Source organism: Notolabrus celidotus, chromosome 14 (assembly GCF_009762535.1).
Source record: "Notolabrus celidotus isolate fNotCel1 chromosome 14, fNotCel1.pri, whole genome shotgun sequence".
NCBI lineage: Eukaryota > Metazoa > Chordata > Actinopteri > Labriformes > Labridae > Notolabrus > Notolabrus celidotus.
The window spans coordinates 17,126,399-17,151,222 of NC_048285.1; the positions used below are offsets into that span (position 1 = coordinate 17,126,399).

General features: G+C 40.4%; 2 protein-coding genes across 5 annotated transcripts in view; both read left to right on the plus strand.

Annotated features, from left to right (window-relative positions):
* The first annotated feature begins 384 nt into the window (after positions 1-384).
* On the plus strand, positions 385-7,232 carry tlcd5a (TLC domain containing 5a). 4 transcript variants are annotated; one of them, XM_034701851.1, is made up of 4 exons: positions 625-802; positions 3,745-4,254; positions 4,430-4,633; positions 5,022-7,232. In XM_034701851.1, the coding sequence occupies exons 3-4, from the start codon at positions 4,438-4,440 to the stop codon at positions 5,552-5,554; spliced, it is 729 nt and encodes a 242-aa protein (XP_034557742.1). In that variant the 5' UTR covers positions 625-802; positions 3,745-4,254; positions 4,430-4,437; the 3' UTR covers positions 5,555-7,232. The 4 variants fall into 4 exon arrangements, with proteins under 4 accessions (XP_034557740.1, XP_034557739.1, XP_034557743.1 ...); XM_034701849.1 differs by having other exon boundaries at positions 385-802; positions 3,745-4,633; XM_034701848.1 differs by lacking the exon at positions 3,745-4,254 and having other exon boundaries at positions 387-802.
* Positions 7,233-9,727: 2,495 nt separating this feature from the next.
* Positions 9,728-24,824, plus strand: part of arhgef12a (Rho guanine nucleotide exchange factor (GEF) 12a) — a 50,366-nt gene continuing 35,269 nt past the window's right edge. Inside the window, 1 exon segment of the mRNA XM_034700824.1 lies at positions 9,728-11,136. Within this exon segment, the coding sequence (XP_034556715.1) occupies positions 11,105-11,136 (32 nt within the window). The 5' untranslated portion in view covers positions 9,728-11,104.

Here is a 24,824-nt window from a genome sequence, read left to right on the forward strand (position 1 = left end):
GACAATATGTTCTTAGTTTGGGTTTACACAGCACTTTGTTTTTGTAAGTGTCAAATAGTTTTGTTTTAATCTGACTCACACTACAAGTTAACTTGTTTCTATAAATATATTGGAGACCTACCTTATCAAATATTTCCGCGTGCTCTGAGGTCCAGGTGTAGCTGTTAGAATAATCCCAGTAGAAGATTTGTTTAGTTAGCCTGTTGTCTGGCATATTAATAAATCTATTCCTATTAGTATTATCAGGGGGTACATCTTCCATTTTGTCCCCCAACAGGAATATACAAAATAATCTAAGAAATGAACTAAAGACTTGAATCAACGACCTGAGGAGGGCAGCAATAAGCCTGCCTTATTCTTCTTCTTTGGATAGACAACTTGGATGTAGTTCCTGCTCCTAAGCACAGGGTGGCGCTGATATTCAGAAAGATGATGCCACTTCTATCGCACAGAGAAGGCTGCAACAAGGATTGGAAACACGCTTACTTACGGTTAAATCTTTTATTTACCTGTCACAATCTATACACTTTATTATCGTCTTTGTTAATTCGTAAAGGACTTAACTTTAAAAGTGTCTACAGTTGCATGTACCTCGACTAATAGAGTGATGGGGGGGGGGGGGGGACGAACTGGAGAGGGATGCTTAGGAAAGCTGCTGTTGTATTCACTGGTGGAGCTCAGGGTTAGGGTAGCATACTGCGTCTAGGAGGAAGCCTTGTACAGTCTCCTCAAGAAGCAAATCTCCACTTGACACTGAAAACCGGGATGTAAATGGAGTGACAGCCACATGAGCAGCCTTAAGGTAAAGCTTATTTTATTTCACTGATGTTAAGAACGTATTACACCCCGTTTTGAAAGAGCTTTGTTAGCCCTTTAATGTTAGCTAGCTGCTGTTTGCTAACTGGAGGGTTGGGTAGTGCTAAATGAGGGATAAACTGACACTTTCAGTTCATAAACATGGACGTTCTGAGTTTAGTTTAGCAGGGAAGTTATCATTAATGCGTAGTTTAATCCAGCTGTTAACCGATTTCCGGATAACGTCATCTCTTACATGTTTCCATGGAAACGGTATTTGAATATTATGGGTTTCCATTTTTCGGTTTGTGTTCATTGAAAGGATATAAACTACCTTTAAAACTAACATAACACACTCACATATAAATCAAATATCAGTCCTTAGAACTCACCTGTGTTACATAACTTTATTTAACCAGGAAGGGTTTAAACAACTTTTCCATGTCAACACTAAGGTCTATTGTTTACACAGCAATGCAGTTGTACCTGTTTTGCATGCCCTGAGGAAAACATGGTTATGGAAATGTACCCAAATTTGGCTGTACATGTAACTTGTGTTTATTTTACATTAACATATGTGTATATATATATAGTTTAGCCCAGAATTATTCATACCCCTGGCAAATTTTGACTTAAAAATACTTTTATACAACCTGTAAATTTTTTCGTCTTTGGAAATGATGGCGTCTCCCAGAAGGTAATAAGACGATGTACAAGAGGCATCGATGTGGAGCAAACTATTTCTCAGCTTTTATTCACATTTGAGCTTCCTCTAATTGCTGATCAGAATTTTGCATATCTCAACTGGTATTTTTGCTCATTCATCTTCAGTGGTGAGCTCCAACTCCTTCAGGTTGGAGGGTTTCCTTGCCACCACCCTGCACCAGCTGTGTGTAAGTTGTGGTCACGTTAAAGTGTAAAGTCCTCCCTAGACCATACGTTGAAACTAGAGACGTAAGGCTAATATTAACTAGTAGACAGTAACGTCCAAACTAACCAAAACATTGTCGCAGATATGACGTTTACACTTCCAGCAACCAATAAGAGGAAAGCAACAATTTTGATGCAGGGGTTGTTCTCTTGTGCTCAACTGTCTCAGAACTGACTAACGGCTGAAACGGACTTCTGCCAACCGCCGCTACTGCCACAGAACAACAACAAAAGGCATCTAAATCTTGATAAAGTGTCACGGTAAGGGGATAACTAAAGCCTAAAGCCTTAATCTATGGTGTGTATAATAACAGTGATATCGAGTGGTAAAATGATCAACTACAACATACATTAATATTCTATAGTGCAAATCTTGGTCATCATATTCTTCCAAGGATGTAATCTCTCGCGGATAACGCGTTGCCGAAGTAATCCAGCTGGGAGAACCCTCTGTATTGATGGTATTTCCTCATCCGCCAAATGACCCCACCTTTCAAAATGACGCTCTTAGCAACCGGTACTCTACAGTGGACTTTACACCTACTAGGAGCCAAGTGTAAGAATTAAGTTGTAACTTGGGCTTACGTTTGAACTATCTCAGCTGGTGCAACACCCAAAATGTTAGTAGAGTGTAAACTCCATCCTAAATGAGAAATTACATTCAAACTAGGCTACGTTTGAACTTACGCACAGCTGGTGCAACAGGCTGCTGATCTTTAGCTCCCCCCACAGAATCTCAATGGGATTCAAGTCAAGACTCTGGCTGGGCCACTGCAAAACGTTAATGTTTTTGTCCACTGACCATTTCTTCACCACTTTTGCCATGTGTTTTGGGTTGTTGTCATGCTGAGATGTCCACTGGTGCCCAAGGCCAAGTTTCTCTGCAGACTGCTTGATGTTGTTGTTGAGAATCTTTTTGTATTGCTCTTTTTTCATGGTGCCCTTTACTGTGATTAGGTTCCCTGGTCCATGGGCTGATAAACACCCCCAAAGAATTAGGTTCCTTCCACCATGTTTGACAGTGGGGATGGTGTTCTTAGGGTTGAAAGCTTCTCCTTTTTTTAACGCCATATGAAGGATACATCATTGTGGCAAAACAATAAAGAATGTATTTAATCTGACCATAAAACAGAAGACCAGAAGTCTTTTCTTTGTCCCGATGAGCATTTGCAAAGGCCAAGCGGGCTTTTGTGTGCCTTATCTGGAGAAGTGGCGTCCTCCTTGGTCTGCCTCCGTGGAACCAAGCAGTGTGCATTGTCCGTTGGACCGTCTGCCTTGAGACGTTGCCACCAGCAGAGCCCAGATTCACCAGGATGGCCTTAGTGTTGATCTTGGATTCTTTTTCACTTCTCTCACTATCCTTCTGGCCAGCATAGGTGTCACTTTTGGCTTCCGACCACGTCCTGAGATTTTCCACAGTGTGGAACGTCTTGTATTTTTTAATAATACGTTGCACTGTAGCCACTGTAACTTGAAAATATTTAGATTTGGCCATATAGCCCTTTCCTAACTTGTGAGCGTCCACAATGTGCAACCACAGGTCCTTAGAGAGCTCCTTTGTCTTAGCCATGACTGTCCACAAACCAACTGCAGAGAGGTGCTGTTTTTCACCTGTTGAGTTCATTAAAACAGCTTTTCCCAATGAATCAGGGTAATTAGGATGCTTCAGAACAGCTTGGACTATTTTGAATGGTATACAACTTTGGATTTTCCCACAGACTGTGACAGTTTGCAAAGGGTATGAATAATTTTGGAAATGACACTTTTTGTTCAAATGTGAATAAAAGCTGAGAAATATTTTTTTCCACAATGATGCCTATTGTACATCGTCTTATTACCTTCTGGGAGACGCCTGTGTCATTTCCAATCAAGAAAAACCTTGCTGGTTGAATAAAAATAACTTTAAGTCAAAATTTGCCAGGGGTATGAATAATTTCGGGCTTAACTGTATATGTAGTTTGTATTGTTTTTTGTTTTTTTATTTCATTACTTCCTCCCCCCTCTCTTTTTTCCTTACAGAGCCAGACCATGGGTTATGATCCTCTTTCCTCTCCTTTATAGTTGTAGAATTGATATCTCTGTACAATTGGTCCAACAAAAACAAACTAGATACCTTAGTTGAGTTGTCCCACTTGACATTCTATGTCAGCTTCAACTCCCTCTGCCATCCTGACTTTCATAACTCCACACAAGTGTTAATTTTGTTGCCCATAACAACAAAGAAAACATCATAATAATAACTGCCAACATGACCTATATTCCACTTTGACATCTGTCTGAGGCCCAGCACCCAGTCACTTCTTATCCAGTTTCAAAACTTGCTGCAAATCTTTGAGACATCTTGTTCCTCAGGGGTGGGTCTGTCCGTCTGCATGGTCTCACCTCCTAGCACAAACGTCACAGCAGAAGAAGAGACGTCCCCCTCACCCCACCAGACCATCAGCCGGCCAACTGTAGTGCTATTATAGTTCAAGCAAAGGCTAATTGTTGTTCACTTACAAAGGATCGCACAGTCCAAGTCTTTGGATGGTAATGCTGTGTCTTTCTACTGTAAACGATATAACAGAGCAAGATGTGCCTCTATGCACTTTTCTCTCACCGTGTGATGTGATTCAAAGTTGACTTGATGACTGCTGACAGGGAAGTTTTTGAAAGACACTGGGAGATGGTTTCAGAGTTTTTTCTTGGCTGCTTTTGTCCGTAGAGAAGAAGATGACACTGCTTGTGGTTTTTGCGCTCCTGTCCCTGTCCTGCTGGGTCTTTTTCTACTTCATCTTGTGTACTGTTAACGGGTCCAGGAGCTATGAGTGGAACTGTCGCCTCGTCACACTGCTGCACGGAATCCTAGCTGTCTGCATCACATCATACATAGGCTATGTGGATGGACCCTGGCCTTTCACTCATCCAGGTAGGATACTTACTAAGCCATCAAGGTATTACCAGTAAGAAATCATCACATTACTAAGGTTGCAATAGAGATACAAACACATTATAACTTCTTAAGCTTTCGACTTAAGAGAAAGAAATGTCTAAAACTGGAAATATTTCTTAAGCATTTTAACTAACAAGCACTTGATTCCATTTTTAGCTGAAAGTGTGTTTTTTTTGGGCCAGATTAAATGATTTCCGTTAAACTTGTAGTCATGGATTGTGCTTTTGTAAATGTTGACTTGTCAAAATGTTTACTCTTGAAATTGCTTCAGGGTGCTTTTTCGTTGTTTGTTTTGTGCTTGTGTTTCAAAAGTATTAAATACGCTCACTGAAACCTGTTTTGTGTTTCTGGTTATGGACACCAGGTACCAAGAATACTCCCCTGCAGATGAGTGCCATGCTGGTGAGCCTGGGCTACTTTTTTTTCGATATGGCCTGGTGTGTGTATTTCCGCACAGAGGGAGCCGTTATGCTGGCCCACCACACCATGAGCATCCTGGGAATCCTGCTGACCCTGTGGCTGGGGGAGTCTGGCATCGAAGGCTGTGCGGTACTCTTTGGCAGTGAAATCACCAACCCCCTGCTGCAGGCACGCTGGTTCCTCAAACAGACAGGACACTACAGGACAGTGCTGGGAGATATTGTGGACATCTCGTTCGTGTCGCTGTTTGTGGTGATGCGAGTCTTTGTGGGAGGCACAATGCTGTACTGTGAGCTGATCTCCCCAAGACCAAGATTCTTTATCAAGTGTGGGGGAGTGGCTATGTACGTTCTGTCCTGGGTGTTTATGGTAGACATTGTTCGATTTGCAATTCGGAAAAGCAAGAGATGGCAGAAAGAGCAGAGGGACCAACAAGAAACAGTGGCAGCAAATGGTTATGAGTTAAAGAAGGACTGAGAGTTTTATGTTGAAGTAAACTGAATTACTCTTTGCCTGAGCTTTTTAATTGAGACACTACAGGAACAATACAAATAAAATGCTCAACTAAAATCAAAAAGGGATGTATCATAGTCAAGGGTTTTTAATGTTTAAGAAAGATCTTGTGACATCAGTCTGTGTATTTTGAATACTAATTTTTATACTTATTGCAGCTAAACACATGATTGATGTGTAACAAGTGCAGTTGACAAACAACACAACTATGTAGTTTATGCCACTGAAAACCAAAGCACTTTCCAGAAACACATGACCAGATGTTGCTTTCCCTTACAGTGGAAAACTGCGGCCTACTCTTACGCGATGTGTTCCTTAAAGAGAATCTGAAGTGCTAGAAGAGAGACAGTTTATGTGTAACGCCCCTGGTGCTTGTGAAACAATTCTAGTCATATCACAAAGTTAGGATCAGTGGGATTCTTTTGGCAGATGTGAAAGGCATACTCAGGGAGATGAAGTCATACCAGGAAGTTTGAGTGAGTTCCAGAAAAATGTTTGAGATGTGTTGGATATCTTTGTTGTGTGATTTATTGTAAGTCTTCTAAGCTTTTATGTGCAGCTTATTTAAAAGACAAACAATAATTTATATTCTCAAATGTACATGATAATATCCAAGCAAGGTAGTTTTACACTGGGTATTCAATTATTTCACTCTCTCATTGGAATATGTAAACATAAATATCCTCTAATGTTTATTTGAACTGAAGTAAACAACAGATATGTACGCTGTACTGACTACCCCAAATCAATGTAATTTAATAAAGCCATGTCTCAGAATCTTTTATCAGGTAAAATTGGACGATGAAATTCAATATACTGTTGGCTATTTCTACAGTTGACATTGTCTTTGTCATGCCCAGTAAACTGTTCAATGTCTACATCCAGCCTTAACGTAAATTAGTAACGTCCAAGCTTCAAGAGCCAATCAATAGTGATTATTGGGTTCTGATAAGACGATACTGAGATGACATTGAGATAATTTCTTAGAAAATGTGTCAACTTTGGTAATTTCTAATATCCAAGAAAGATAATTCATTTGGTTTGCAAGTTTAATTAGTTTTGTTCTTGTTTGGTACTTAATATGTGATTTTGATAACATTTGCCATTTTGTATTAATTGTGAAGAAAATATTCATCAAATTATTGTGGTATTAATTACAACCAGATCGTCCAAAAAGAACACACTTTTTAATCATGGGATGAAGGTGAAGTTGACTTGTTAAGTATAGGGGATATTGTAATTTAGCTAGCTTCATGACTACATTTGCTCTATGTTATTTTCTTTAACATTGGTACCTGCAGCTTGAAAGCCTTTCATTATTAACCTTATTTTGCTACTTAACATTTTATTGAAAATGTATGGGCTGCTCAGAGGGTCACGGTCTGTTTACCTGCATCACTATTACATCCAACAACAACAAAAAAACACTATTAACTGGTGTGTGCCTTAGTTTTATGAATGTACTTTGCTAAATTTGTCATTGTTTTATTGTCTTGGGCTGTATTGTGAACCCTCCAAACATACCTGTAGAATTAATGAAGAGCCAATTTCGGTGTGGAGTTGCCTTTGTAATGCCTGCGTGATGTGAAATAAATATGTTATTGATTGTTTTCATGAACAATAAAAAAAAAAAAGCCACTGAGTTAATGTCAAAATGTCAAGTTAATCTAAGGATGATCTCAATTTCCACAGACTGTATTGTAATACTGTTAATGCACTTCTACTGAAGTTACCTAGACTGTCCACATGATGGTGTCATATCATTTGCAAATAACTGTTCAGTGAGGAAACTTGAGGGGTCACTTAGAAATGCTGATGTTTAGAGAGCAAAACAATGAAACTACTGTTTAGCAAAATGATCAAAAGTGGCCAATTTACTTCTGGATTTTTTAAAGATAAATTCATAACTTGAAATATGTTTCCATATGTTGGAGCATGCAATTTGTTGCGAGACATTGTACACAGTCCATTGTGCATGGCAGGTCTAGTAGTATAGTACAATATTTTGGAGCTGATACAAACAAATGCATGTGCACAAATTTCATTCATGACAGTAAGCACAGGATATATAAGGGTTAATAAGGCTAAGACTGATTCATAGAGACTGCACAAAAGAGTTGTCTTTTTACATCCACCTCCTAATATAACTTAATTTATAACACTGTTTATTTGAAGTACAAAAAATAAAGCAGGCATTCACTAATTGAAAAACATTCTCACAGGACTTTGAATGGAATCAATATAGTATGACTGCATTGATTGGGCTGAATATTGATCTCAGTCTCAAAATCTCTTTGAAGATAATTGTCAAAATTATCAAATACAAAGACATGAAAGAAAACATACAGGCAAACTAATTGCTTCATTTTCTTACATCAATTCTGTTAATCAGTCGTGTACACAACTACACATGCCTACAGTCTGTGGCTTTCTAGTTATTTCTCTGGATGGGTTTTGAAAGTTTCACAGAATAGCAGTGTATTCTTGTGGGTGAGGGACAAAGACTGAGTTGTATGCTGTAAATAATGATCATAATGACTGCTCTCTCAGTCCCAGACCAACCACAGACAGACTGGGTCATGAAAACCATTAAATAAGCATACAACAGCACTCATAATTAAAGGTAGTAAAGAATCACAAGGTGTTTACTTTTGTTTGTCGGTGGAAATATGAAGATAATATATGAAGATTTGACTTCTAGGATTTCACTCGTATAATGGCAGAAAATAGTGAATAGAGGGGTAGGATTAGATAAGTTTTAACTTCTTCCTACGACTTTTCGTACATGCAAAGTAAATTGTTTCTCTGCTTGCTAATATTGATTTTGTTTCTTTTGTAAAACAGTTTTCTTTTCTTTCTTGTATGTTTGTATAACTCTTTCTTCTTTTCTACTTGTATGCTTTTTTTGTTGTTGTATTTTTACTTTGACATGTTTGAAAGAAAGTCATCAAATAAAAAAACAAAAACAAAACAAATAAAAACCACAAGGAAGAAAGTGCCATAAGACATTTTAGACATCAAAAATAGGCTACGTGTTATATTATAAGGATGTTGTCTATTTTATTAAATTCCAATTATTAATTTGTGTCTTAACTACTTCACCAACAATCGTATCACTAAATGTAGTGAGGTTGCAACTTACAATTTCTATTTATATTATTGATTAACGTTGCTATGAATTTCTCAATTTGGTCGGTTAAATCAATAATAATTGTTAAATCTCAATCACTCTCATGGTTTAAAGTGAGGTCTCAACAGCCATATCTGCCACAGAAAAGAAGAAAACATATTTGCTCTCATTTTAGAGGCTAACACCAGTGTTTCTTTGCTTTGAAACACACTTAACAGATTTAAATACAAGAAGAGTAATCGATTAATCGACCAATTCATGGAAATACTCTTATATATGCTTATAAATTAGTTGTCTCTGATGAAAGATTTGAAGGGATACTTTAAAATAAACACAATATTAGTTTTGCAAGCAGTAATTGCAGAATCTTTCCCATAGTTTATTGTCAGTATAAGATAAGATAAGAGATAAGATATACTTTATTTGTCTACCGTTTGGGGAAATTATTTTGTTACAGCAGCTTATAACACGGGACAGGGGAATACAACAATGTACTAACATAGTTCAAAAATATAACAACAGTAATAATAGCAATGACAAGGGTGAAATAAAATAAAATGAAATAGAATAGAATGAAATAAAGTTAAAATAAAATAAAATATGGCAACTATTACAGATATATACACACACAATGCACACTTCTATCTGATAAATAGATAAGGTAAGTTAAGTTAGGTATTATGGTTTTATTCTCAGCAATATCCCCCAACATTACACCAAGAAAACATATGTGCTCTCATTTTAGAGGCTGACACCAGTGTTTCTTTTCTTTGAAACACACTTAATAGATTTAAATACCAGAAGAGTAACCGATTAATCGACCAATTCATGGAAATACTCTTATATATGCGTATAAACTAGTTGTCTCTGAAGGGATACTTTAAAATAAACACCATGTTAGTTTTTCAAGCAGTAATTGCAGAATCTTTCCCTTAGTTTATTGTCAGTATTATGGTTTTATTCTCAGCACTCTCCCCAAACATTACCCCGAAACAGAATGAGTTTTCCTATCTCCCGGCGGAAGTGGTTAGTGGAAGCGGTGGGCTCCAACCAACAGCTAGCTGGCTAGGGCGTTGCTAGCGGCAAGAAAGTAGGATTTGGGTACCTCTCCGCATCTTCTATTCTCGTACAAATAACGTCTTGTGGTGGGAAAAACAGCGCTTAATGTTCGCTGTGGGTTCAACAGCGTCAAGGTGTTTTTTGTCGTTGTTTACAGAGGACTGGTGTTACTTTCTGTCCCGTTAGCTGGCCACATAGCTAGCCTGCTCGCATCCACGGGAATTCTACTGAGAAACGACTGAATTCTGGAAACATGGAGTCAGGGATCGCTGCTGCGTTGAGCTAACCAACTCACTGGATTTTATTTCGTCAAGGATACTTCTTGAGGGACATAATACCGGGATATATCGCAAGAGAGTCAACATTCATGCCGTGTTGTGTATATATTTTTCGGTCGTTAGCCGGCTCATTGTTGTGAACGGGAGTTTGCTTAGTTTGCACTCGGAACAAGAGCATACGAAGCAAAGTTTTTTTCTGCTGAAAGAGCTCATCTGTTTTGTTAGCTGGTAGCTCGCGAGATTCAACAGCTAGCTTGTCCGTGAAGAGGGATTTCTAAGAAAAAAAACATAACGTCCTTTTTTTATATATCGACCACCAAACCAGTGTTGTGTCTGTACTTTTATGTCGATATAACATTAGCTGCAGTTGAGTTGCTGGTGTGTAACACGGGGTCGTTTAAACTCAGTATTGAGCGATTCTCATGGTCACGGGAGAGTCGTCCTCACAGTCACAGAAAGGCATTTCTGGAAGCAGGGAATACCAAATTGGACTGCAGGCATTTCCAGCATCTTCAAAAATCATTTAGGATCCAAGGGTCATTCAGCGGAGCTGGGGTGGTGGCAGACGGACTACATCGCTGGGGCCAAGGTGTCTGTTACATTGGAATACAGATTGTTTACACATTTCGCATCGGCGGAAACTGGGATGTGAATGCACAGGATTCACACAAGGAATTCATACATGCACGATAACTTGTGCCAGCTGGTGCAGTGTATGTATTCTTGTTGCCAAAATATTAGTAGGATATCAAGTGACTGTGCAGCTAATACAGACAGAGGCCCCGATTAATTTTTAAGGTCTGCACTGTAGACATTTTGACAAAGAGTATTAGTGCACAGATAGCATTCAGGCAGTATTTTGTCCCCTGTAGTGTTTGGACGTGCCAGCTGTGCCCTACAATTAATTTATTCTCAACAATACCAGTCCCTAAATCCTCGCCTACTTCAGACGAATGCCAGAGAAGGACGCGCCACTAAATCGCCTCATCACACTCTGGAAAATGTTAATCGGATACAATTTGCTGCAAATCTAGATCCGGAAGCCCAATGAGTGACACACAGTCCAGCTTCACTGACAGGTAATGTATGCAACATTTATATTCTGTCTGTTCCACATATGCACTGTATGTTCAACTATTGTGCGCAAAATTATGTCATAGTTTCTTGATTTGGTTATGATGATGTGAATCTCATACTACTGTTTGATGAAAACATGTTTGACATGCTCCAAGCAAAGCACTTTTTACAATGATGTCCTCAGTAATAACTGGTTTTTACAATCTAATTACCAAGGAAGGACATCAGAGCTTTATGGAAACTCTGCTGATATCAGCATGGGTAATGGAGTCCTCTGCAGACAGTAAAGTACTATACTTGTGTATGAAGTGAGAAGGCCACTGTCTGTGTGTGTGTGTCAGGGGACAGCTACCCTATGATCCTTGCACACCTTACAACATCACCATTACCTCTAAGCCTTTAAAGCTTACCTTCTCCTACGCTTATTAAAACAATCTCTGGATTTAGATAAAACCTAAAGTCGTCGAGTAATCACCTTATCTGAGGAATCTGTTACCTTAAACTCAAAGGTTGGACACTGTTGTTAACACCACCTGGCTAAATAGTGTGCCATGGCCTGAAGATCATGCTAAATCAGCAAAGAGGGATCAGTCTGTCCCATCCCTAATCCAGGGTTCTGATTTTGCATCATTAGAAGCATGAATTCCACTTTGTTTTTGTGCCTTCAGAATAAAGAGGTTTCTATTCTCAGTTTGATGTACTCTGGCAGTGAAACAGAGAAGTGAGGTTGCTGTGTTACGTCATGAGCCGTCCCACCTGAATCCCACATACCTGCGATGAGAGCAGGCCAATGCAGGGGAATGTGGTTGGTGGATTTTCAGGGCAGAAGGAAGCTTTATTGCACAAGTTAAGATTTGAAATATCCTCATGGGCTAGGGCATGAGCTGGAGGCTAAAGCCCAACCCCATTTTACATGAACCCCCCTCCCCCCACTGCAATGGCAACAGTGGCTGGCACCAACTGCTTTTGTGGTACTCTTTATTCTGTGTCATTTGAGACGGTATTACCACAACACTTAGCATGGCACTATCACCAGATCCTGCATGGTTAGCATCATGTTTAGCTTTGCTCCAATCAAAAATATTACAAAGTCTGCTTTTTCAAACCACACTGGCTAACTGTATTTGAGAACCTTCATTGCTGTTAATATAATATGCTATATGCTTCATGGTTTATATAGTATTTATCTCAACTCTGCTTCTGGCTAAGAAGGCTTGAAACCATGCTTCATATATCAGGTGTGCCATCATCTTCCTTTTATAGCTTTTGAGGGAGTTTGTTTTGGTTTTACAGGTTCTGTTTCTTATAAGGTACTTTTTTTTCTCAAACAGGGCATGATCCAGCCCATTATTTTAGTGCAAACAAAAAATAGGACGCAAAATAATTTCAAACAGCATGTAGAGCTTGCAAGCTTAAAAAGAAATGGAAATTTGAGTTGGCTTGTTATTTGAATGATTAATTGGACAGCAGCAGTATTTATGGTTGTTTACCCCAGATAGATTATAAGGTTTTAATTGGTTAATGATGCGTTTTGAGTCCCTCCCTCCCCACCTCCTTCAGTCCATCTACATTTCCCCGTCCTCGCTTTCTACCCCATCCACTCTGTGTTATGTTTTGCATTTTGTTTTTCTCTGTTGGCTACGGTAATAGCATGCTTCCAACATCTATTGGGGTTGGGCCGCCAGCCGATGGGTCAGTTTAGTGTGCTGTTAGCTCTTTGTCATAGAGTTCTGCTGATCTCCACGTTTTTTTCCCACCCCCTCTCCTCTCTGAGGCCCTCCCGGGAAGTGGTGCCGGTGACATCACTAATAGTAAACAATAGCTTTTAGAGGGAGCGAACTGGCTGTATGCTCCTGTGCAGGGCAGGTAGATATAGGGAGGCTGGTTAGAGTGTGACTTCCCTGTTTACCTGATTCCTGGTCGGGGTTCAGTTATCTCTACAGGTTGATAATTCAATTAACAAGTTTGTCATTTACTGATTCATTATTATAGATACTAAATGCAATGATCCATTATGTTTTAAATAGGGCAATTTTGCCAATAAGTTATAATGTGCATTACAACTTAACAGCCTAAGGTGATATCTCCAGCATGTTTATTTAGTCCAATTTAAAAGCCCAGCAACCTTAGAGAGCCAAGTGATATTAGCAAAACTGATGTTTGTCTTAATGCTATTGATTTAACTTCCTCCTGATAGATGTTTTGGTGAGTATTTCTGACAGCTGGCTCCACTTGCATGTACGCTTCTACTCTATCTAGTCAGCACTGATGCTGGGGAAGCTGTGTCAGCTGCTCTGGACTGTGCATTATGGGCATCCAGAAGTCATTTAAAGCTCTAATCAGAGATGTGGATGCTTCAAGCTCAGCAAGCAGCACAGAATGGCGCTATCTGTCAGTACAGTTAATGTGTTTCCAGAGGTTGCTGCTTGGTCAAACATAAATGAGCTAATTGGAAAAAAACGTAATATTGGACTTCAGGAAATATTTATGGTCATGTTGTCCAAAAACAACTGGGAGATTATGTGACACTGAAAAGACTTACTTTGCAGTCTTTGTATCAAGATTCTTAACACTTAAATAATGTAGCCAACTCTACTTATATGGAAATTGTGTTATTTTCCTCAGGGCAGTGATGTTTCAAGATTGCAAACGAATCGCACTTTCTCTCCTAAATTTAAGTCAAGAGTAGAGACAAACCTCTCTGAATAATTTACAACCATACCTTATCCCTTGTTACGATAGCTGTGGGCGTTTTCCTCTGAAATCTTTGTCAGAGCATTTTTTAGGTCACAGCACGCTCTCGTCAGCGTTAATATCACCAGGTTTTTGCCAGCTGATTAATGTTTATTTTAGGGTTATTCTAGGCTCAGCATGTGTCAAATGTGGTCTCTCAACAGTGACCTAGATCATTTGAAATACAAACACAATGCCATAGGAGTTGGGATGCTGTGTAAAATGTTGATAAAAACAGAATTTGATGGTTTGAAAATTATACATGTAACTGAAAACAGTGCTAAATCATCCATCCATCCATTATCTTGACCGCTTATCCCGTTAGGGGTCACGGGGGGCCGGAGCCTATCCCTGGGCAGGTCGCCAACCTATCACAGGGCAAACACAGAGAGACAGACAACCACTCACACCAACACTCACACCTACGGGCAATTCAGAGTGATCAATTAACCTGGAGAGCATGTTTTTAGACTGTGGGAGGAAGCCGGAGTACCCGGAGAGAATCCACACATGCACGGGGAGAACATGCAAACTCCACAGAAGGGCACCTGCCCGGCCGGGGATTTGAACCAGGAACCTTGTAGCTGTGAGGCAACAGCGCTACCCACTGCACCACCGTGCTAAGACATAACAAGTGTTGAACTGAAAAATGTTGTTTTTTGAAGTCTTCTAAATTAGATGCTAGCAATACATTTCCAAACAGTTAGGAAAGGGATTTGTTTATCAATATAATGCCTCACCTCTTCTTTTAACAACACTTTGTAAACATTTGGCAACTTGAGGGACCAGTTTCTGGAGTTTTGAAAATGAAATGTTGCCCCATTCTTTCCCTGATCTAGGATTTTAGCTGCTCAGAAGTTTGGGGTCTCCTTTTGTCATGCATTTATAGTACCATAATGTGTCAAATGTTTTCAATAGGTGACAAATCAGGACTGCATGTAGGCCAGATCAGCACCCAGTCTCTTCTACTATAGAGCTATGCTGTTGGTAATTGTGCAAAATGTAGTTTTGCATCTTCTTGCTGTAATATGCAAAGTCTTCCCTGAAAAAAGCAAAGTCTGGATAGTGGCACATGTTGCTGTAAAACCTGTGTGATTCTGAATTAATGGTGCTTTCCTAGATGTGTACACTAGCCATGCCATGGGTGTATATATGCATCTTCTGGTGGTCCCTCCTCTCGTTACAGTGGAGGAAAAGAATGTCAGATTTTGATTCGCCAGCCCCTTGGAAAGCTTCCACGTTACCTCAGTCCATCTTGAACAGTCTTGGTCCCGAGAAATCGCCAGCATTTCTTGATCGTGTTTATATATGGTTCCCTTTTTGCATGGTTCAGTTTAAAACTGCATCTGTGGTTGCAGTAACAAACTGTGTTGCCACTGCAATGGTTTTCCGACATCATTTTGAGCCCATGCAGTGACTTCCACTGCAGAGTTATGTCTGTTGTTTGCAGTGCTGCCTGAGGGCCCGAAAATCACAGCTATCTACTACCAGTTAATGGCCCCCTGTTGTAAAGAGATTTCTCCAGGTTCCCTGATTCATTTAATGATATCTGGGCCAATATTGGGCTTTTGGCAGATTATCTGTATCCTGTGAACAATTTTTAACCAGGAGGAAAAAATGCCACCCATGGCAGATCTTTATAACAGTGTGGTGCCTTGTTCAGGTATGGTGGCAGTGTGGACAGGAATACCAGAGAAGCAAGAACACCTGTGTAGCCTTACGCAACCAAACACAACAGCTGTGGAATAAATCCTGGCTTTTAGAAAGCTGGTTCTTCTACAATTCAAGAACGACCATTAGGAAAAATCGTAGAAACCCATAGGATCTTTTGCAAGGGCACAGTTTTCCGTCTTAAGTCATAAGTGCAAGAGTATTACAACAAAAAAGGCGATATAACTTTCATGCATGCAGTAAAGGGGAACAGTTTGCTGGCATCTGACTCACTGCATCTAATGGTGTCATATCTTATGATGAGCCTAAGTTTTTGTCACGTTCAAAATAGATATGAATTCTAGTGGTTGGTTACCTTTTGGGTCTAGGACATTTCACTACTATTTTATGAGAGAGAGGACAGTAATAAAGTACCAGTAGGATTATCAACACACATGGGATACTGTAAAGTGAGCAGGTTGTTATGTAAGGGATAATGTATGGTAAGCCATTGGTTATCCCTTCAGGGTGGGAAAGACCCTCCACTTTGTGTCGTGGTCCTGCTCACCCTGTTTTGATTCTATTTAGCAACTAGAAGCGCTCTGACTTCTTTCTTATAGATTCGATATGCACGGTGTATGTGATCAGGTTGTCGCCTTTGCTATTCAGAGTTAATAACTGTGGTCAAGGGGTTTTGACCAATCAGAATCAAGTATTTTTACCACAGCTGGATGATTAGGAAGCAGATTGGAACCCCAACACAGTATTGGTATTGGTATTAAGGCCCTACAATAGTTCAAATAACCTGCAGTCTATTGGATGAATGATCCATTATATGATAATCATACTCGTGCTAAGATTTGAATACCGTTATCTCTGGACATTACACTCAGTGGCTGTTTGACAGTTGTTTTAAGTCTCTGCAGCATTATTTTCTCTTGAAGGGATCTTAACTCAAGGTCAGTTGTTGGTTTAACCTGTCCTGTTTTTGTGCTACTTTGCTCCAGTAATTGTGTCTCTTCACCTTTCATTCTCTGTGCGCTGTCACTGTGAGTCACTTATCACAGCACAATAACTATTTAGAATAATACACACATAACTTCAGATAATTGCTTTTGTCTTATTTCATAACAGTAACAATTAACAGGACCCACTCACTCCAGCCCACACTGTGTATTTTCCAAACATAGAGCTATGCATGTAGGTGTGATCAGGCTAATCTCAAAAACACCAAAACTTGAAGCCTCTACTCATAATCACAAACAGACACGTCATGCATTTGTTTAGATTAACATTTATTTAACAAACCAGCTTAAGGAGACCAATGCAGGTTACATGAAACCAGTCTTACAGCAGAAATGGAGCTTAACATTTTGGACTGTTTTTTCAGTCTACACCAGGTCTTCCTCCCACCCCTGCAAAAAAAAATGGATTAAGCTCACTTTTCCATGAAAGTAACATGCGTTTGTCTGACCAATGCAATTTTGGTCAGAGGAGAGTTCATCAACCAACTGACTTGAGGGGGTCCGCCCAAGTAATAATAGATGTTATCTTCATGCCTTGAACATCTGCCGTCACTGCAGCCAGCCACAGATACTTCCTACAGCTGGCAGTCAAAAACTCTGACTTTGACTGATCAGCTCTTTCCTCCTGCTTCGGTTATCCTAATACAATGTTACAATGTCATTTAGCAGACTGTCTAATGTTCTGTCTAATGTTCCATCCGACACATTAAGCCCATCCTTTTAGCATTGTAAACTATTGTACTAGCGCTAATGAAATGATGCACTTAGGTAATCATTTCCTATTGTGCCACCCTGGAGTGATTTTGCAGACAGTGATGCATTAAATGCAGTGTTCTGGTAATCAATCAATCAATCAACCTTTATTTGTATGGCGCCAAATCACAACAACATTATCTCAAGACGCTTTTACAAACATAGGAGGTCTAGACCACTCTATGTCAAATTATGAACAGAGACCCAACTTCAAGACAGGATAAGACTCAGTCTGACCCCACCTTAATCCATCATGAGCATTGCACATTGCAGTATTTAGCTAGTTACAGTGGCGAGGAAGAACTTCCTTTTAACAGGCAGAAACCTCAGGCAGAACCAGACTCATGTTAGACAGCCATCATGCCTCGACCGAGTTGGGTCTTGAAAGAGGGAAAGAGGATAGTAAGAGAGAGAGGTGATAGTGATGAATAGGTTTTGTTGTTGATGACACGGTTACATTTTGTTATGGCTGGCAGCTTTGTCTTCTTTATGCAGATAAAAAAAGACTCATTGCAATATTTTCTTAGTTATATTCACCACCACATCATTATGCAGAGAAGAAAGTAAAGGTATATTTGTTATGAGAAATTTCATTTTCACCAATTATCCAAGAAGACCCGACGGAAATGATCCACTGATTCTATGATGAACTTGGGTCTCTGTGTTGATCATAGTAGAGATAAAAGATAGTTCCTCATCTTGTTAAAGTCATATGAGTGTAAATGTAAATGTAGATAGAAAGAAAAGGAGATGCCAGGGAGGAAAAGAAACAGGCTACGCCCCAGGGGTGGGGATGTCGTAGAAGTAGGTGAAGTCTGGGCAGAAGCGGGTGCTCTGACTAAGTGCTGGGGGGGAGTTGGGGGATCTTTCACCCAGCCCTGTGATGCTGATGCTTGTGGACACCCTCTTCAATCCTGCCCCGTTAGCCAAGAGAGCTTCAGGGCCCAAACATTACTTTCACTCCACAAAGACAGGATCACTACAATGGAGGAAAAAGAGGACAAGGCCGAGAGAGAGAGAGCGAGAGAGAGAGAGAGAGCTGTCTTGCCCCAGTGTCATGTCCCCACATGTCCATGTAAGGGTTTTGTTGCAATGAACTGGGCTAGTGCCTTCAAGCTAAGTGTGGCACTTGTGGGGCAATGATATTCTGCAGACAGCATACTGGACAATAGATAGGATGCTGGCGATTTATCTTGTGTTTATATTTGAGTGCACATGTTCTCAGTATTCAGTATTTGACACACAAGGAAGTTGATGTTCAAGATGAAGCATCTCTGCTGCAGCTGATTGGATGTGATTTATGTTGCATGTTGAGACTCCTCCTTCCTGAGGGTCCCAGGATAGGGATGCCCTAATTGAATCCTGTCTGTGTGTTTGAGGGGCTCATCTGAAGAGAGAGACCAGCAACCTGCTGCACTGTGATTTATTTTGCACCACCTCTCTGCTGATTAAGAGGCCACTAGATCCATGAAAACAACCCTCCTTTTTCTCCTACAAGAAAACAGATTCTGTCACCAACCTGCATACATGTTGACTTCAAACCACTTTAATAGCAGAAAGATAAAAAAAGAAATGAGGAAGAGAGAGTGCAGACAAGGGTAAATGTCTTCATGTTTTCCCTTAGTGATGAATCACTCTGTAATATTTTAAGTGTCATCCTGCATTCAACAAGCTAGGTTTATTTTAAGAGGTTAGCAAAACAGATGGAACATTTTATATCATTGGAGAGGGTAAGGTAGCAGTGGTGTGCTTTTGCTAAAAGTTGCATCAGACTTAGTACTGTCATGAGTCTGCTTCTTAAAGCCTTTAATTCATCTTAGAGATTTTTACAGGACACTTAAATCGTACGCACAGTCATTCCAGTAGACTCTTTTACCTGCCCTTTATTGTGAGTTACTTCTTGTACAGTCTCTCAGTCTGAAGTGATTCTTCCAGACATTCTCAGGTTATGTTTCAGGGCTCATGACCAGCAGCAGTGTGGACAGCGTAGCACGTGGAACCATCTCTTTTCCTTTCCCAGCCCTGGAGGACAGCAGACAGCATAGCGTGAAGAAATGTCTATCCCCCGGCCCTCATGTCAGGAATCCTGATGAGGTTTATTGGGGCAGAAAGGGCACTGTTTTCCCCCTGAGGCTGTAGCTTGAGCTCCAGAGCTATTGCTCTTGTCTCTCGTCTCTCTTAACACACACCACACCACACCTCTCTCTCTCTCTCTCTCTCTCTCTCTCTCTCTCTCTCCCTCGCTCCGTCTCTCTCTCTCTGGCTCTCGCTCTCTCTCTCTCTCTCGCTGTCGCTCTCTCTCTCTCTCTCTCTCTCTCCCTCTCTCTCCCTCTCTCTCTCTCTGTCTGTCTGCCTGTTTCACACAATTAACATTTCATATCTTTGAATCCATGTCTTACTACATGTCTACAGTACTGAGGTTAGACTCCACTCTAAAGCAGAAGGTGGTTTATAGAAGGAGTTTCACTCCCTGCGTGGGTGTCAGCTACTTCTTTTTCAGTGGCAGGGAGTGGAAAGCTGTGACGTCGCACTGGCTGTGTATTTGTGTGTGCACTGTGCACCCACAATATGTGACTCAGGTATATAGATTAGATAACAGTCTGTGTGTCTGTGTGTCTGTGTGTCTGTGTGTCTGTGTGTCTGTGTGTCTGTGTGTGTGTGTTCTCTCCTATTGGCAGGCTGCAGACATGAATCAGGCTTTTCAAGACACTGTATCATTACACCATTCAGATAGAATCACAGAGCACGTTTTAGAGAGGGGAATGAATGGCTGGCTGAGAAGTGAGGACACTGCCAGTTCCATAGGGTTCTAAGCAGGCTGATGGCATGACTCAGCACAAAACCCAGCTGAGAACATAGGGCCGCTGCCTCCACCACCACCACCGCCGCAGAGTTTCACTTCGGTTCTGCCACGTTCTTCCGGACTGATCTTACATTTGAGGATGTTTTTGCAGCAAGCCAGGTTCACCTCCTGGAATGAAACACACCTTAGTCAGATCTAAGCAGCCTGAAGGCACATCCCAAAACTCTCCAATCCTGTCCTAGTTTCAGACAAACCCCACCTCTCACAGTCCCACCAGTTCTTGGGTTTCTTTGCTTCAAGTAGCAGACTTTAGATTATGACTGCATATCTATATGGTTATAACAGCAGCATTTTCTGACAGGAAAAACACAGACTAAAGCTTACCATTTAGCATTCATCTGCCCACTATATTATAGGTACTACTTTTTTCCCGTGGTGAGTTACAATTGTTTGTTTTGAGTTGCCTATTTGAAAAACTGGATTTACTCTATCGGCTTTTATAGATTCAAAAAGGAACTAAGAATAACTTGAAGTGCTTCCTGTGAATCTTGTACGAATTGGTCTAGTTCCTTATTGTTCACTGTTTTCCTTCCTCTTCAGTTTGGGAGATCCTTTCACAGAAATGGCCGTGTCAGAGTCCTACTCCCTCAGGGCTGTTCGTCCCTCCCTCCTTCCTTCACTGCTTTTTTCTCTCTCCGCACTCTGGTCTGCTCTGGTCCCAGCCTCTCTCGTCTTGCTGCCACTGTTGCTGCAGTTGGCCCAGCTCTGCCACAGTTTTCCATCAAAACACCAAACCTCAATGGAGCATTCAAGCCCAGGCCCGCTCCAGGGCTGCCCCTCCCTCCCATCCCACCCTGTTCTGACTCTGCCTTCTTTCTCCCTTTCTCACTGCCTTCAAATTTAACGGCCCCGTCCAGGAAGAGGTCCTCTCTCAGACTTTGAGACTTTCATCGCTGGATCTGAGAAGTTCAATGAGCTGAGGGAAATTGATTTTTAAATGCCATCTGTAGGTTTACAGAGTTTACTTTTCCCTAGATCTTAAGTCTAAAAATATCAAAACTTAAATCCACAGGAGTAGAGGCTTCAGTTGTTAGTTTTTTTTTCATATGTTTTACCAAGTGAAATAGAGTAGCAGAGCTTCTGTGATCCAGTAACCACCAATACCAATAGTTTCTTTTCTAGGGCTGCAATTCAGGAACATCTTGACCATTTAATAACTTTTAACACAATTTTTTGATTATTTTTTGTTTACAGAAATGTCTGAAATTAGCAAGCGTCAAACTCCGGTCTCAAACGATGAAGCCAATGCGGAAGTGATATAAACTGCAATACATCGAAAATCCGCTTGAGGCTGGCTGCAGAAACACCGGAAACCACATAAATATGAATGGGAAAAAGACGATCTTTGCAGCATTAATAAACATGTTTACAGCCTGGTTCAAAAAACGGCTTGGCCCTACAACGCTAATCTCTCTAATGGCACACACTGTACGGGGGGTGAATTTTTTTCTAATGTGACGGTTAAGAAGATATTAAGATTATGAGTTTTGCCCAAATAAGGACATGACTGACGTGACTCCCGGTCGGGAACACACAGCCATTGGCTAAGAGACTCGCACTACGTCACACTCTGCCTAGTTGAGTTCCACATTACCAATATGGCTGCTGCCGTCGATTTGCTTCAAAACAGCTCTCAGGAACAGATGGGTGACATCACGGATACTACGTCCATATTTTATACAGTCTATGGAAATTAGTAAGGAAAAAAAAAAATAAACAAGGGAAAACAGCTTAATTTTACTTACGTTAAATTTACTCTGATTAAACATTTTACAATTTTCCAAAATTCACATGCGCAAAGCTGGAATCAAAGAGTTTTACATACAAATGACAGAGGACTAATGGATGTTCTAAACTGTTCTGAATTTGTATTTTGCCAATTAGCTTATTGTTATTAGCTCTTGTAATTTAGTGTATAGTAGAGTGTGCAACGTATCATCAGGACACTGAACAATAAAGCACTGTTGTCTACTGGACAGAGAATGCTCCGCTTATGTGGAACCATTGTTGTCATTCAACAGTGATATACTGTTAACTTATGTGAGCTACGACTGTGCGTCAGTGAAACCTTTCAGTAAAATAGAACAAAATTGTTGCCCTGGAAGTGAATTCCTTTAAAATAACCCGTCACCATTGCAGTAACTGGGATTATTACCCATCTAAAATCAGGGCTACTGAAGAAGACGTCTCCTTTGCAGTCAACAACCATATTTCACTTCCCAGAGGCATTTTCAAATACATACCTAAGTGTTTCTGCCATAGAGGCATGTGTGGCCTATTACAACTTCAAGCCTAAGCTAAGGGAAATTGAAGCCTTTTAGCTCCATTCTTAACTAATGACTATGACAGTTACTCATTTTGGACAGTAAATCTGGGGTTAAGGTTAAAAGTGCATGCTGTCCTCTGTATGTTTTTTTAAGGAACTATAATATGGTGGCATATCCCTGCCAAATGTCATTAGAACAAATTATATTCATGCACAAGTCCACAAGATGGACCCGTTTTCTTTGCAAGCACGTTCACAACCATATTTCTCTGCTTGTGTTCAATTTTGCAGCCTGTGAAAGGAAAACTCATGGGGTCATTCATCCAGATTGATGGAGGCAGGCGGAGAAAACATTCACTTTTATATAGATCATGACTATTGATCAGCGATTGGTAGCTCAACATTTAATATAATTAAATCAAAAGTATTTATCTTGTGATCAGAGCTGTTATCAAGTTACATCACATAATCTTTTTAACCATGTTACCTGACTTGGGTCATCAATTTTAAGATGACTGGGCTGTATTAGAGTGGTGAATATAATATTAGCTGAGGATTACCATTTTTTTAGAATAACCATCAAATACAACGTACACCTGGATACTATCTGTACATATATTTGTTAATATGACATGACTGGACATTATCGGAGGTGTGAGCCCTGAGATGATGATAATGATAAGCAGTTGCATTTGGGCTTTGTTTGAATTAAACTACCTCCTCTCAAGCTAGCAGATATTTATTATGTTGCAAGCGCCGTGCTCACTTATATCCATATAAATGAGTACTATAAAGGAGATGTGATTTGATACGTTGGTGTTTTTGTCACAAAAACAGTGAAGGAGGCAGTCTGCAGCTCCTGCTATTAAACAGAATGATCACTGTGAACAGCAGCCTGTACCAGTACCAAAGTCTTTACCATATTCATCATCTCTGCTTTTGGCTCAAAGCCCTGCTTTTCTCTGTTGCCATCCTTTGCCCGTTGAGGAGGAATATAACATTGCAATTTAAATTGTTTGAAGAACAAACTTCAGCATATAGTCATGGTGCGACCATAGACTGTATAAAATATGGACGTAATATCTGTGACGTCACCCATCGTTCCTAAGAGCTGTTTTGAAGCAAATCGACGGCAGCAGCCATATTGGTAATGCGGAACTCAACTAGGCAGAGTGTGACGTAGTGTGAGCCTCTTAGCCAATGGCTGTGTGTTCCCGACCGGGAGTCACGTCAGTCATGTCCTTATTTGGGCAAAACTCGTAATCTTAATATCTTCTTAACCGTCACGTTAGAAAAAAATTCACCCCCCGTACAGTGTGTGACATTAGAGAGATTAGCTTTGTAGGGCCAAGCCGTTTTTTGAACCAGGCTGTAAACATGTTTATTAATGCTGCAAAGATCGTCTTTTTCCCATTCATATCTATGTGGTTTCCGGTGTTTCTGCAGCCAGCCTCAAGCAGATTTTCGATGTATTGCAGTTTATAGCACTTCCGCATTGGCTTCATCATTTGAGACCAGAGTTTGCCGCTTGGGTGCGACACGTTTTCTTTTCACCTAAATGGAGGTTGTGGTCGCTTTGGCAGGCAGGAAGTGATGTTTGACTGCTCTAAACAATTGGTGCAATCATAAAAGAGAGGGACTATTTCACTATTGCCAATTACAACCGGGAATACCACCTGCCTACTAGGGCTGTCAAAATTGCTCAAAAATGACGTTTGAATATTCCCTCAAAAAAAAAACAACAAAGGTTTGAACCATTCGAATATCTATATTTGCGCATTATGTCAATAACAGGTGGGCAAACTAATACAAGGAGACATAACTACTTGTATAGGCATTTTTATTTCAGATTTAACATGGCTAAAACACACCTACACATTACAAAACAAGTAAATGACCTAATGGTCTATACCGTAACATTTTTAAGACCGTAGACCTCTTGCTCGCCACTCCTCTCTCTCTGTGAGCAATGCGCTGAGTGAGTGTTGAGCAAGACTTGTGCGAGCAATTAAAGGTCCCGACTCTTGTCCCTAATATAGGCAGGCTTCCTTCAGTGATTGAAGCAAATATTATTAACATTAATTGAAGTTAAAGTTAAAAACGAAAAAGTAGTCCACTTACATTCTTGGCGCTTGTAAAAAAAAAGAGAGGAAAAACTGCATTTTATCCCAGTGTCACTGATTGTCGGGCTCTTTTAGTCCACTGTCAATGTAGGGTCTTAGGCCTCACAAGTTATTTGCCAAAAACACAAGACAGTCCACATGTGAAGAGGTCCGATCTCTTTTTATTCACTGTATTACCAGCTGAGGAAAAGACGCGTTCAGAGCGAGGATCCGGGGACGGAAAGATTTCTCTCTACCATCTGCTTCACGCTGTGCATGTGTGACTCCTGTGACCTGT